General features: G+C 59.1%; 5 protein-coding genes across 5 annotated transcripts; all 5 read left to right on the forward strand.

Moving 5' to 3' along the window:
• Positions 1–985: 985 nt before the first annotated feature.
• LDBPK_191420 (cation transporter, putative) lies at positions 986–2,827 on the forward strand (the record flags this gene model as incomplete). The annotated part of the gene is made up of 1 exon (XM_003860266.1): positions 986–2,827. One exon carries the CDS (start codon positions 986–988, stop codon positions 2,825–2,827), a length of 1,842 nt encoding a protein of 613 aa, XP_003860314.1.
• Positions 2,828–3,906: 1,079 nt separating this feature from the next.
• Positions 3,907–4,788, forward strand: LDBPK_191430 (transcription initiation factor-like protein (TFIID-like protein); the record flags this gene model as incomplete). The annotated part of the gene is made up of 1 exon (XM_003860267.1): positions 3,907–4,788. The coding sequence occupies one exon, from the start codon at positions 3,907–3,909 to the stop codon at positions 4,786–4,788; it is 882 nt and encodes a 293-aa protein (XP_003860315.1).
• Positions 4,789–5,643: 855 nt separating this feature from the next.
• On the forward strand, positions 5,644–6,330 carry LDBPK_191440 (hypothetical protein, conserved; the record flags this gene model as incomplete). The annotated part of the gene is made up of 1 exon (XM_003860268.1): positions 5,644–6,330. The coding sequence occupies one exon, from the start codon at positions 5,644–5,646 to the stop codon at positions 6,328–6,330; it is 687 nt and encodes a 228-aa protein (XP_003860316.1).
• Positions 6,331–8,546: 2,216 nt separating this feature from the next.
• On the forward strand, positions 8,547–11,348 carry LDBPK_191450 (hypothetical protein, conserved; the record flags this gene model as incomplete). Its single annotated transcript, XM_003860269.1, has 1 exon — positions 8,547–11,348. The coding sequence occupies one exon, from the start codon at positions 8,547–8,549 to the stop codon at positions 11,346–11,348; it is 2,802 nt and encodes a 933-aa protein (XP_003860317.1).
• A 1,136-nt stretch (positions 11,349–12,484) lies between these two features.
• LDBPK_191460 (cysteine peptidase A (CBA)) lies at positions 12,485–13,549 on the forward strand (the record flags this gene model as incomplete). The annotated part of the gene is made up of 1 exon (XM_003860270.1): positions 12,485–13,549. The coding sequence occupies one exon, from the start codon at positions 12,485–12,487 to the stop codon at positions 13,547–13,549; it is 1,065 nt and encodes a 354-aa protein (XP_003860318.1).
• Between the last annotated feature and the right edge of the window lie 838 nt (positions 13,550–14,387).

Below are 14,387 nucleotides of genomic sequence, written 5' to 3' on the forward strand. Positions count from 1 at the left end.
TGGATGGCGTTGCATCGGAGCCACCTGCGACAGCGAACGCGTCTGTGCCATCCGCCTGATGGGCGAAGTGTCGGCGTGACTCGAGCGCATATCAGACGGTCCTCGCTGCCTACTGGTGTGGGGAGCGTGAGCCACCCCGAGGGTCGCACGAGGTGGTGACCGGCACCATGGGCATGGCTGTGAGGCGACCTGCGAGGAGGCTGGGGGGGAGGAGCTCGAGGCAGGGGCCGAGCTCAGATGACTGGGTCGGCGCATTGCTGTAGCGCGCGCCTGCGGCTTCTTCGCACCACGTGGGTGGGGCCTGCGGCTGGCCGGTGGTAGAGTGTGAAGTTTGACCGGTCGGCGCATGGCAGAGAAAAGGACACATCGAAGCAAAGCAAGAATCCTGACCCAGCGGCCCAATTCAGCGCGTAGACATCTGCTCATGCGACGTGAATCCGGTTTTTCTTCTCCCCCGTCTTATGTTTTGTGCATGCATGTTTGTGTGTGCCGCCGCCCCCCCCCCACCTCCCCCACACACCCCTCCCGGCGTTATAGTGCTCGTCCCTCTCTCACTCTTGCAGGCGATCACAGCGCACGCAATATCATCAAGAGACCAGAGAGGGGGAGCAGCGTTCTTTGGATACCACCCTGCAGCTGTCCTTGTCACCCCTAGCACGGACGGCTGAGCACTCACACACATAGACGCACACGCCGTCTCTCTTTTACCCTGCCCGTGTAGTGTTTTCTCTAGCATTTTCTCCATTATTCTGGCTGCCAACGACCGCCTCCGGCGACTGTTTCATCCTCGGTGTGTGTTTGTGTTGTGTGTGTGTGTGTCTCTATGGGGAGAGTGTGGGTGTGTGGGTATGCTTGACCCTCGGAGGGTAACAATACGCCTTCATCCGCACACGCAGCACGACAGTGTCGCGCAAGCTTCCTTTTCTCCTTCATTCTTTATCGCCCTCGCGTTGCCGTAGTGGAGTGGATGCGCCGCTTTTTTGCAATGAAACCCTCTGCAGTCGCCAAAACCACCACTGCCGGCGGCACCGCCGCCCAACTGCACGCACACAGCCACCGCCATGGCGGCCATGCCCACGCGCACAGCCACGGCAGCATTGAGAAGGGTATTTCAGGCAAGTACTTGCGTCAGTGCCAGGTGGCCACCTTGGCTGGTGGGGCCACAAACGTGTTCTTCTGCGTTACGAAGCTGTGGATCGGCTCTGCTGGTGGCTCCGTTGCTCTCGTCGCCGATGGTTTCCATTCCCTCACAGACATTCTCGCAGACATCATCTCCTACGTCGCCATCTCGCTTTCCCGCAAGAAGCTACCGCGCTGCCGGTTCCCGCTAGGCATCGGCCGCCTCGAAACCTCCGGCGCTGTCATTGTGGCGGCAATTCTCTTCTTCGGTGGTGTGGCTCTCCTTGTGCAGTCGCTCGAGCAGTGCTTCGCTGATGTGGCAAGTCTGCTCGAGACAGCGGCGCCGACGGGTGGCATTGCTGCCGCCCTCGCGCTCGGCGCCCGCCGTGCGATGGCCGCGTTGAGGGGCAACTCCACGTCGGCAGGGTCCCCAGCAGGGCACGTCCACGCACACGGATCGCACGATCACAGCCACGAGGAAAACCACGGTGGTGGCGATCACCAAGGCCACAGTCACTTTCAGGTGATGACGTACGACGAGGACATTGGGAAGCAGGTGATTCTGTGGACCATGGTCGGCGTCGCTACGGCATCGGTGGTTTGTAAAGAGCTCCTGTTCCGGTGGACGCGACGTGTCGGGCTGCGCGCGGGATCGCGTGTCGTGGTGGCCAACGCGTACCACCACCGCGCGGATGCGTGGAGCGGGGGGGTGTCACTGCTTGGTGTAGCTGGGCAGGTGATGGGTCTGCCTGGCGTGGACGGACTTGCTGGTCTTGCCGTGTCGCTATCCATCTGCAAAATCGGCTACGGTATTTTCAAGGACTCCGTTCTTGAGTTTTTCGACTACCAGAACGCCGAGGAGGTCAGTGCCATTCGAGATCAGCTGCAAAGGTTTAACCTCTGCATCGTGCGTGGGGTGGATGTGGTGCCCAACCACAAGTGCCAGAATGCGGTGAAGGCGGCGGCCTCGGGAACAGAAGCTTCGTCAACGAGCTCTCCCGCCACCGCCTCGAGCTCCGATGATGACGAAACCGTTCACCGCAAGAAGATGCACTTCATCAACGTGTTTCTCGTGCGCCACGGCCACCAGTACGCCGTGCACGTCACGCTGCTCGTCTACGAGAGCGTCTCTGCGCAGCAAATCAAGGAAGCAGCGGACCTGATCACGGCGCTGGCCCGTCGCAGTCTGCCGGTACAGGACACCTTTACGACCCTACTCGTCTGCAGCAACTACACTGAGTCACGAGAAGTATCCCTCGGTGGCTGCAATGATAATGAAGGAGTTGACGAGGAGGGCGCAGCCGCCATATCGAGCGGCGCCACTGCGGCCAACTGCCATGGCCATTCGCGCGCAGGGTGCAGTGGCTCGTTCTCACGAGCACACGGTAGCGAGGATAGTGCTACTTCGACTCCGCCGATCGCTGCCACAGGTGCCATCATCAACCCGTCGCTCGAGCGGTGCATCGCGTCCCTGCAGGAGTTCCACACGTTCACGGCGCCGATTCGCTACAGCTGGGAGGAGCGCACCATCACTGCCCCATCGTCGGAGTCGTGCGAGTGCGAGCGCGACATCAACTCCGTTGCTGAAATGTTCAAGTGCCGCCTCATCAGCGGCGAGATCGCTTCTGCCAAGAAGACCGCCGCAGACTCGGCGAAGCGGAGCGGCCACAGTTGCTCTCACGGCGCACAGGCCGACCATTCGCATTAAGCTGGCGTATGAGACGTTAGTTGCTTGTGTGTTGTTGTTTCTTCCTGTCTTGCGGAGGGCGGTGTTTGAGCTCGGCCGCCGCTCTTCCTGCATCCGCCTCCTCTTGCGATATCACTTAACTCAGCGGGAAGCAGAGCTGAAAGCGTGTGCCGTATCGTCTTCTTTTATCCTCCACCCTCCTCTTCCCCTTTTGTGGAGCAGAATAGGGCAAGCTGCCCGTTCCCAGACAACAACAATGTGTGTGTGTGTGTGTGTGTGTCTATTGTTTAGCAGTGATAGTGGTGGTGGTGGCAGATGACTCCTCCTTGCGGCGAGTTACAATGCCACATCTTGGAGCCCAACAAGCACAGTTGACGAGGCGGAAATATCGGAGGGTTGAGGAGCAGATATCGGATTGGGACGCGCATCTATCAGGCCGTCGCCGCTTATAAGTGCCCTCCCTTATATGTTGTCGTATGCATATATATATAAAGGAAGATTTATGCAAAACATCGAAAACGACTCTTTTGCCCGTATTGTATTGCGGCTCTGTGTGGCGCACCCATGAAACCACTTCTCCGAGTGCAGCGCCGTCATCCGCGGCGTGTGAAGTGAGTTGTCCTCTCCCCACTCCATAATCTCCCCTTTGCGCTCGTCTTCGCGGGGCTTTCTCTCCCTTCCACTCTGATTCAGATGAGAAGTGCGGGCATGAGGGGATAAGAGAGCTTCTCGCTGACCTACGGCTTCAAGGAGGGCACTTGCGTATCCCCTTCCCCACGTAAAAGTGTGTATGTATGTGCGTATGCGTGTGTGGAGATGCGCAGGTTCTCTCTCTGCATGTGTTTCTCTGCTTTTCTCCTCCGAGCCACCCTGCACAAACCCTACTCTCTCTCCCTTGCATCCCTTGTTCACTTGAGCTGGAGAACAGTCTTCTCCGTCTGTTCATCAACCATTCTCTCCTCCTGAAGCCTGTCTGTCTCTCTCTGCGCGGAGGTGCACACAGCAGTGTCGTGCCCCACCCCAGTCTCCTGTGCTCTGCTCTGATACGCGCTTTACCGTGCGCACGGCTCATTTTCGACCCCTTTCTCTGTCGTAGCACCATGGACGATGACTACGCTTTCTTCGAATCCGACAACTTAGTCGAGGAGGAGCTGCCTGTCATCGGTGCTTTTCCCGACCCCGTTGCCGAGTTTGGCGGCGTCGTCGGGCCCACCGGTGCAATCGGCGATTCGGCTCTGACAGCGGACGGCCATCTCGCTGCTGCTGCGGCCACGCTGCCCGGCGGCGACGACGCTGCTGCCAACCTGGACGTTGACGAGCTCCCTCCACCCATCAAGAACGTGCAAGAGTTCCTGCCGAATGTTCACCCGGATGCCTTCCCTGTTGTCGTAGCCGTGCAGGCCCAGGCCAGTATTCCGGTCGGCATTAACCTCGCTGAACTTAGCTGTGCCACACGCAATGTGGAGTACATGCCGAACAACCGAATTCCATCTGCGACGATGCGGCTGCATGAACCGACTGCCGTAGTCATGATGCACAACTCAGGGGCTCTCAGCATCATTGGCGCAGCTAGCGTCAGTGAGGCGCGCCAGGCGGCGGAGCTGGCAGCCCGTATCATCCGCAAAGCGCTCAACCTCAACTTCTCATCCCTCAAGTTCCGCGTCCGCTCCATCGCGGCGCGCTTCAACGTGTGCAGCCCGATTCGTCTCGACAAGCTCGCCGCCTACCAACTAGACCCCGCCATGTCGATCGGGGTGGCGAAGCTGCAGGTCAGCTACGAGCCAGAGCGCTTCAACGGCTGCGTGCTTCGCCTCGTGGGCAAGTCCTCGCGCGGCGACAACCAGTGGAGTGTGAGCTGCAGCGTGTTTGTGACCGGCAAGGTGCAGCTGATGGGCGCCCGCAGCATGGATGAACTGCGTTTTGCCTTCAATGCCTTTGTGCCTATCATTGCCAAGAATTTGGACGAGCGAAAGACTGCCTAGTGGTCCGTGCGGAGGATTACGTGTGTCTCTTAACGTACCCCGTGGGTGACGCGTGATCACTGGTATTGTTTTGTTTCGATCAACTGCTGCTCTACTGCCTTCATGGTGAAGAAAATGACGAAAGGAGAAAGAAGGGGAACACTGAGCCATCGCGCTGCTCGCCATGTCGTTCACACACACACACACACATACACCTGTTTCTTGATTCTGCGCGTCTGGTGGCCGCCCTTCCTCTCCTCCACTTTGCCGAGGGCTGTTCCGGGACGTCGGTGCGTGACGCCGCTACCCGTATTACGGCCCCCCTTTCCTACACTGGAGACCCCGTCTTTAAGAGCGTATACACACAAAAGAAAACAAAGTCGCATGTGCGAGCCAGCTGGGTCTCTCTCACACACACGCACACACCACCTCTGGGGGGGGGGCAGGAGGGAGGTGTGAAGAGGGATGGGGGAGTCACAGAGATAAAAAGGGAACATGCAGCAGCACTCGTTCACCTCCCTCGTCGATTCCCAGACCAGCCAAGCGCCGCGTTCGCTCTTTTTACTCAATGCCAGCATGACGGTTCAACGGCATCACTCAGGCGCACGCGCCCATGGAAAGAAGGAGAGAGATTGGCATGGCTGCCTCTCCTCGCTTCCCCTCTCTGCGCCTTTCTCTGCACTCCTCTCTCCTGCAAAATCTGTCTTGGGAATCACTACACGTGCACAAGCGTGTACACATCCGTACCCGGCTCACCTTGCCCACCCACCCACCCCCAGCACAAGCATTATCATCGCAACAACACCACGTGGGCATCTCACCCACCCTACGCAACACCTTTCTGCTTTTTCTTTCTTCATCTTACTCTATATCACGATGTCTGACTGGGAGACGATCGCGAAGGAATCGGAGGAAGTGCTTGCGAAGCCGGATATCAAGGGCTGCCACGAGATCCTGATGAAGGCGTACGAGGGCGGCAACCAACACCCCGAGATTCTCTGGCGCCTCGGTCGCTCCTACTACGAGATGGCGAACGAGAGCACCGATCCGGCGGTGCGGGAGCCCTACCTGAAGGAAGGCATGGAGCTATGCAAGAAGTCCGTGGAGGCGGACCCGAACAACTTCGCCTCGCACAAGTGGCTCGGTATTCTCATTTCCGATCAGAAGGTTGGCAACAAGGAGAAGATCGCGAACGCGTATGTCATCCGCGACCACTTCCTGAAGGCGGTGGAGCTGAACCCCAACGACGCCACCTCGCTGCACTGTATGGGCAACTGGTGCTTCAAGATCCTGCAAATTGGGTGGTTGGAGCGAAAGGCGGCGGCGCTGATTCTTGGCGAGCCTCCGAGCTCCACCTACGAGGAGTGCCTCGGCTACCTTCTCCGTTCTGCGGAAGCAGGGAACACGATTCACAACTCCACGATGATCGGCGACGCGTACGCGCAGCAGAGCATGCACGATGAGGCTCGCAAGTGGTACCAGAAGGCGATCGACATGCCTGCCTACACGGAGCTACAGAAGCGTAACCACGACGTCGCTGTTGCCAAGATGAAGAAACTCTAAAACAAGGAAGAGGTATCATGCGGTCAGGTAGGATGAAGAAACGAATGCTGCTAAGAGAGAGGGGTACGTGCGATCCTTCCGAGAGCGACGAATTTGGTGATAGTGAGCGGGCAGATCATCAAATGGAAAGAAGGGTCTCCATAGCGTGTGGCCCCTTGTTGGCATCAACGTCTCTCAGCGAAGGAAAGGGTGTGACAGCAAAGGCGGCGTCATCAGCAAGTGCACGAAGTCAACATACGCACACGCATACATTACAGGCGTACAAATCTTGATCCGCGTTGCATCGCCGGTGCTGGTGGTGGGGGAGCAGGGGGGATGCTGAAATGAAAAGCGACAGAAACGGAAGTGATAGTCAGCGCCGACATGCTGGGCGTCATCTGAGCTTGTCTGTGATTTCTTTTTCTCGCGTTCCTCTGGTTACACTCTTTTCCTTGACGTGGTCTGTTGCTCTCTCACCCTCTCTGTCTCGCGCAGACTCTTGCTTTGTTTGTGCTGGTGCCGTGCACCTCTTCCACGCATGCATGCCACTGAAAGCAAGTTGTGTTTTTGGTGCCCGCTGTTCCTCCTCCGCATCCACATCATTCTCTCACACACATTCCTCTACCATGTTTGCGTTTGCGTGGATCAGTGCGCATGTCAGCTGGAGAATGAATGTACCCGTCTTCCCTCTTCACCCCACACGCTCCTCGATCTCCCTCGCACGCAACTGTATCCACACGCAGGACTGCAGCACAGGCGAGCACGAGCATGGCCCCTTTTGTTCGCGTGTGGCATGCATGCAAGTGAAGCATTGAGTTCTTCTCCCCCTCCTTTTCTTCGATGTGTCCTTTTCTCTGCCATGCGCTGACCGGTCAAACTTCACACTCTACACCGGCCAGTCGCAGGCCCCACCCACGTGGTGCGAAGAAGCCGCAGGCGCGCGCTACAGCAATGCGCCGACCCAGTCATCTGAGCTCGGCCCCTGCCTCAAGCTCCTCCCCTCCCCCCAGCCTCCTCGCAGGTCGCCTCACAGCCATGCCCATGGTGCCGGTCACCACCTCGTGCGACCCTCGGGGTGGCTCACGCTCCCCACACCAGTAGGCAGCGAGGACCGTCTGATATGCGCTCGAGTCACGCCGACACTTCGCCCATCAGGCGGATGGCACAGACGCGTTCGCTGTAGCAGGTGGCTCCGATGCAACGCCATCCAGGGCCTCGACCGCCGACATCAACAGCGATGCATCGCTCTGACCCCCCCTACGACGTAGGGGGGATGGCCCTGTCACCAGCAGAAGCGGCTCTGCAGCTGGCAGGAAAGGGGATAGCGGGAGGGGGCTGCTCGGCCACCCCCCCCCTGTGGAATAATGTGAATGCACTGGGCTCTGAGATACCATGCGCTGCAATGTCTCCCCCCCCCCTCTCTCACCTCCTCCGTCATCAAGGGAGTAGGGTGGAATGGAAGAACGAACCAAAAACAAAAGTCGAGAAGGGCGAACGCGTACCGCGCGCGCCTGAGGCGTGGCTGTGCAAAGTGGCGTCGGTAATGCCCTGTGTCGACCGCAGACCCGACGACACCGAGAGAGGAAAAAGAGAGGGCAGATGACGCACTGGAAGCGCGCGCACTCACGCACACACACATCCATCAAAGAGAACTGCCAAAGGACGCGGTGTCGCGTGCCGGGCGAGTAGGTTTGTGAGGTTGCCCTTCTTCATCCCCACCCCCACCCCTCACCCTTTCCCCTTCCTCTTCCCTTCACGACTGTCAGCGAGAATGCTGGGCAAAGAGGTAGAGTCGTCCGGGTTGTCTTTCCTGTGCATGGGCGTGCTGCAGCGCCGTTCACCGCACGAGCCAGCAGAGCGGTGCTTCATTCGTGCCCTTCAGGCTTCCGCAGCTGGACACCTCGCGATCGACTTCGAAAGCTGTCTCACCCGCATCCCATTTCCCATCGTTACGTTTACACCTCTATCATGATGATCAAAACCCATGCTACGAAAGGAAAGAGATACATAGTAGCACGAGTAGTGCTATAGCCTTATCGGAAGCGGCGAAGGTGACGTGCACACACACACACACACACTCACACGCGCCCCCACATACCGGTTGCGCACGCGCGACTGTGCACATCCGCGTGGCAGTGCGGCCTTGCTCGCCGAGTCTATATCATCCAGCACGCAAACCTGCACACGCATACTCGGCCTCTCGTACAGGACACATAAAGGTCATCAATATCACCATCATGACCGAAAAGGAAGCGAATGACTTGATCGCCTCTGCCTTCAGCTCTGAGGCGATGGTGGAGGCGGTTGCGCGTGTTGTCGCGTCCGGCTACGAAAAATGCTCACTCTGCAACAACATCATTGAAGGCGAAGCCGAGCACGTTCTGCGGGAGCATCCGCATGTGCAGCATATTCACACAATGGTGGCAAAGCCCATATCGCCACTGCCCGCTCGGGGAAGCCAGGACCAGGCTTCGATGGATGTCGGCTCCTTCGCGGTTGCAACGTCTGTCAAGGCTGATCGCGGCGAGGACGCCTTCCGTGTCGTACAGCGCGCGCGGGCGCAGCTCCATCGCCTCCTAGATGGCATGCAGGGCATCGAGGGGCACGTGTACCTGTTCGGCAGTGTTGTTTCAATGGGCTCGTGGGACGGCGTCGGCGATGGCGACTTTTCTTTCATATGCCCCAAATGGTACACTCTGCCGGCTCCGCATGGGCAAGTGGTGGTGCGGGAGGAGGCCGTGGAAGAGGACAGTGACGACGAAACCCTTGCAGGGCGGAAGGAGGGCAAGGAAGTGGAAGAGAGCTCATCCGTTGGAGAAGCTGATGACTTCGGTACAGTCTCTGCCACCGCGCTGCGTCACGCGAGCCCAGGAAAATCAGCTGAGGACGCCGCCACGGAGAAATCCCAGTCGTCGGTGCTGTCTCTGAAGAAGGAGAAGCGCATTATTTGCAACATCGCGGCGCGGCTGCGGGACGCCGGCTTCCGTTTCGAGGAGCTGGACCTTGTCTTGAGCACGCGCATTCCTGTTGTGCGGCGTAAGCGGGCTGAGCAAGAGCCTCTTCGCCTGCACGCCGCCCCGCAGGGGTCCTTCATTTGTGTTCGCTTTGACACGGCACACGCCGAAGAGCAGTTCCGCAACGAGCGTCTGAGCCGCGTCATCTCCACCTACAACGCGGAGGAGGTGCCAAGCCGAGGCAATCAGCGCGGCCGCTCGCTCGTACTGTGTGTGCCGGACTCCACCGACGCCATTCATCTCATGTCACAGTGGAAGCGCAAAAATGGGGTGCGGAGGGAATGGCTGGGTAACCGCCGCTCACCGGAGATCTTCTCCATCGACTTTGACCTTTCGTGCCGCTGCAACGGTATACGCAACAGCTGGTTGCTGCGGCGGTACCTCGCACAAAGTGAAGTGTTCCGCGTGGGCAACGTCTTTCTCAAGACGTGGAGCAAGGCGTGTGGTGTGAACAACTCCCGGGTCGGCTTCCTGACTTCGTATGCGGTCTCTGTGTTGTGGATTTACTTCCTGCTGCGTCGTGGTGAGGTCGTCTTTGTGAACCCTGCGGACATCCCGGCGCTGCCGAACCCGAAGGAGCAGATGGAAGTGCCCTACATTCCTCTGTGGCCCGCAGTGGCCGACGCTGAGGCCGATGCGGCTCGGACGGCGCGCCTCGGTAGCCTCCTACGAGGCTTCTTCTTCTTTTACGGAGAGGAGTTCGACTGGGGCGCACACGTTGCGACGATACGGCAGCCGTGCGACAGCGCCGCCGATATTCGTACCAAGGAGGACCTTGGCTGGGAGAAGTCTGACACGTTGAGCCTAGTGCTCCGAGACCGCTGCTACCACATCTTCTCCATCGAGGACGTCTACGAGGACGACCTCGACTTGGGCAGGCACCTCACACCGGAGAAGGCGGGTTGGATACGCCTCCAGTTTCGCCTCGCCTATCGACTGTGCTGCTCGACCCGGCGCGCTGGCGGAGCTGCAGGGCCGTCGCCGTTGTGGCAGCTATTTGATACACCGCGGAAGCGAGCAGAAGATGTGCTGCACGCCCGACTGTACGCGTACCTCCTGCGCAATACCGAGGACGCAGCGGCGCCCATTTCCGAGATCCTCGAGCAGCTGGGTGTGGATGAGGAGTCGGAGGCAGTGGATGCGGACACGAAAGAAGATCCCCTGTACCTTGCCTGCGCGTACGAGCTGGGCAATCGACTGTGCGACCTCTGGTTCGACGATGCGCAAGTTGCGCAGGACACCGCGTTCCACAAAATGTACAACCGACGCAGCATGGACTACACCCCGCCGGCGAACCCCACGACATGCGGCGAATGGGCCGCTGTGTGCACCGATGACCTCCAAGAGCACCATGATCCAACAAGCGTGCATCAGCAGCGCTGTGTGCGACTGGTTCCACCACTGAGAAGTGAGGCTGGTGCTCCTGCGCCACACTTCCAGGCGGCAAACGCGCCAGCGCGTGAGCGGGCTCTGCAGCTCATCAAGTCACGCCGCCAGTATGAAGAGTGTGCACGGGAGCTGGGGGCCCATGCGGCGAAGAAATCCAACCAGGCCCCGGCGGCTGTGGTCGGTGTGCCGCTTAAAAAATCAGCCGCCGGCATGCTGTACCCCCATTGCTTCTACCCGCTTCAACAGCACCGACTGTTCGAGACGTACGCGGCTCGCGCAACGTTCACACGCTGCGTCCGGGACGTGATTGAGGAGATGGCGCTGCTTCGTGGCGCCGACGCACCGGCGGCATTTGGGGAGAGAGGCGATGTCCTGCACGACCGCAATAAGCTCTTGCGGTACCTCAAGAAGCGACTCTGCTCCAGCGTAGTAGTCGCAGATCCGACCTACGAAGCAGTGCTTCAGTTTGTATGTCTGCCGACGGAGCCCTACATTCACGCTCCGCAGCTGCCGCACGGGCACAATGAGCGACCAACGCTCCACCCGACACCGCTTTTCCTCAGCCTCGTTGGTGACGGTAGTAGCGGTGCCGGTGTTGCGGCTAAGGCAAAGGTTCCCCGCGCGCGCCCGCCGTAGCAGTACTAGCGACTGAAGGCGCGGCCCGCGTTCGCCCTCCCAGACCCCTCCCCGTCGCGGGCGTCAAGAAGAACGCGCCAGCCGCGACCCCTGCTCCCGTGGTGCGCAAGGGCTACAACGGTCGCGTAAGGGAAAAAGAAAGAAAAGAACACCGCCAGCCAGTGCGATTCCTGCACCGCCACCAACACCACTTCAGAGACCGTCTGCATCCAAGGTGCATCAGCGGCGTCGCAAAACGGGCACCTGTGACAACTGTAGCCGACAACACGTAGAGACATTCCCGTTCACCCTGTCAGACAAGGATAGCGGCTTCTACTGCACCAGGTACTGGGCCAACTATTCGTCAAGCGCTGTCCCTGGGAGTCCAGGAAGGCAGAGGAGGGTCAGTGATGCTGTGGTTTGGATGATCGTCGGCCTCTCTTCCATCATCTCGCTGTCAAGAAACGCACATTCTGGCTTCCGTTTGTCAGTCTCCGCTGAGGTGCAAATAACCTAAGCGTGAATGTAGGTATCGGGTGTAGTCTCGAACAAATCACGCAAGAAACGTAGCGACGGTGCGCCAGCAGTCGCGCATAGTCGTACCCATGGCACGTTGACAATGCGCATGTCATCGAACGCTGCCGATTCGCCGCGGCCGCGTGCTGCACCGCAGCCATTCCCGTTCGACTCTCTGTCCCCTCCACTTCCTCTCCCCTCACCACCGCTTCGCCTTTTTTTCCCTCAACCTTGACCTTGGTGTCACTGACACGCGCGCGTGCCCACTGTGGCTCGAGCCCACCGATCATCGCCTCCGCAGTCGCCGCTTTCGCACCACACACTACCTGTTTGCTTGATTCTCTTGTTTTTTTTTTGTTTGTACTCCTCAGAACGCAGAAACTACTAGCGCGCGCACACGCACACACCTCGCCCAACCAGTGCTTTTAAACCCCTCTTGCCTCCACTATACCCGCTCACTTCCACAGCAGCACCTGCTACACACTGTACCTTTTCCCGCCTTGTTTTTCGTATTCGCCCTTTGTTTTTTTTTGCTTTTTTGATTCCAACGCTCTCTTCTCCGCTCACGCATCCGCCGCCCCCCCCCCTGCACCCCGTCACGTCCTTCTCGTGCGCACGTTGCACAACAAGTATCGGCAAAGATGGCGCGCCGCAACCCCTTTTTTTTTGCGATAGTGGTAACTATCCTGTTCGTGGTGTGCTACGGTTCCGCTCTTATCGCCCAGACACCTCTCGGCGTCGACGACTTCATTGCCTCGGCGCATTACGGACGCTTTAAGAAGCGCCACGGCAAGCCCTTCGGCGAGGACGCCGAGGAGGGTCGACGCTTCAACGCCTTCAAGCAGAACATGCAGACAGCCTACTTCCTCAATGCGCACAACCCGCACGCGCACTACGACGTGTCCGGCAAGTTCGCGGACCTCACCCCGCAGGAGTTCGCCAAGTTGTACCTGAACCCCAACTACTACGCGCGCCACGGCAAGGATTACAAGGAGCACGTGCACGTCGACGACAGCGTCCGCAGTGGTGTGATGTCGGTGGACTGGCGTGAGAAGGGTGTCGTGACGCCGGTGAAGAACCAGGGAATGTGCGGCTCGTGCTGGGCCTTCGCCACCACTGGCAACATCGAAGGCCAGTGGGCTTTAAAAAACCACTCGCTGGTTTCGCTGTCGGAGCAAGTCCTCGTGTCGTGTGACAACATCGATGATGGGTGCAACGGCGGGCTGATGGAACAGGCAATGCAATGGATCATCAACGATCACAACGGCACTGTGCCCACGGAGGACAGCTACCCCTACACCTCTGCCGGCGGCACGAGGCCTCCGTGCCATGACAACGGCACCGTCGGCGCCAAAATAGCAGGTTACATGTCCCTGCCGCATGACGAGGAAGAGATCGCGGCTTATGTAGGGAAGAACGGCCCAGTCGCCGTCGCCGTCGACGCGACAACCTGGCAGCTGTACTTTGGCGGTGTGGTCACCCTCTGCTTCGGGTTGTCGCTCAACCACGGTGTGCTCGTTGTCGGCTTCAACAGACAAGCAAAACCGCCGTACTGGATCGTGAAGAACTCGTGGGGCTCCTCGTGGGGTGAGAAGGGGTACATCCGCCTTGCCATGGGCAGCAACCAGTGCTTGCTGAAGAATTACGCCGTGACGGCCACGATTGACGACTCCAACACCTCACACGTGCCGACGACAGCGGCCTAGCCGGAGCCCAGCCCCACGGCGCTTGTGCAGATGAACTGTTTGAGTGGGTGCGCGCGGCTGTGCACAAACACGACCTATCCGACCGGTGTGTGCCTGAAGCGTAAGAATGGCGGCTCTGCCCAGGTAGCCTGTGGCAAATCCGAGACGGTGGAGCTTCTCTACGACTCGCCGGGCTGCTCCGGGCCTGCCAACGAGGCCCGCGTGCCGCCGAGCCTATGTATGTGCAGCTACGCCGGCTACCTCCAGAACGTCCGCACTGAGTCTGTCGCTGCGGTGAGAACCAACGACGCCGTCTCTAACTTGGCCAAGCCGCTCATCTTCGGCCAACCACACGCGAGGCACGCAGAGATCTAGGACTGGCAGGATGCACTGTGCGCTGTGCACCTCAGCCGCACCGATGCGGATCCCTCCCTCAACCTCTCTTTGGATGCCTCTCTGCCTTCCCCCGAGTGCCATGAAGTCATGACCCTTCCGTATACCTCTGCGGTAGTCCCTTTCGAAGTGCACCTACTCGCGACGAGTCCGCGCGGCTTGTCACAGTCCATTGCGACTCGCAGCTCGTCAGCTTGCACAACGCGATCTGGCGCACAGCTGATAAGACAGTGCAAGAGCACCGTGCCGGCCACCGCCACCCCCTGCCTCCACCACCATCGCGAGCATCGTACTCTCTTGCTTTACCTGAAGAGCGACGACGGTCTCTGCCCCGTCTCTCTGTCCGTTTGCTGTTCCTTTCATATTTGTTGTTTCGCCTTCACCACCCCGTTCTTTTCGTGCTTTTTGCTTTTCCTTCCGACTGACATGCACGCATATATATATATATATATATTTGCATATACAT

Source organism: Leishmania donovani, chromosome 19, assembly GCF_000227135.1.
Source record: "Leishmania donovani BPK282A1 complete genome, chromosome 19".
In the NCBI taxonomy this organism is placed as follows: Eukaryota; Euglenozoa; class Kinetoplastea; order Trypanosomatida; family Trypanosomatidae; genus Leishmania; species Leishmania donovani.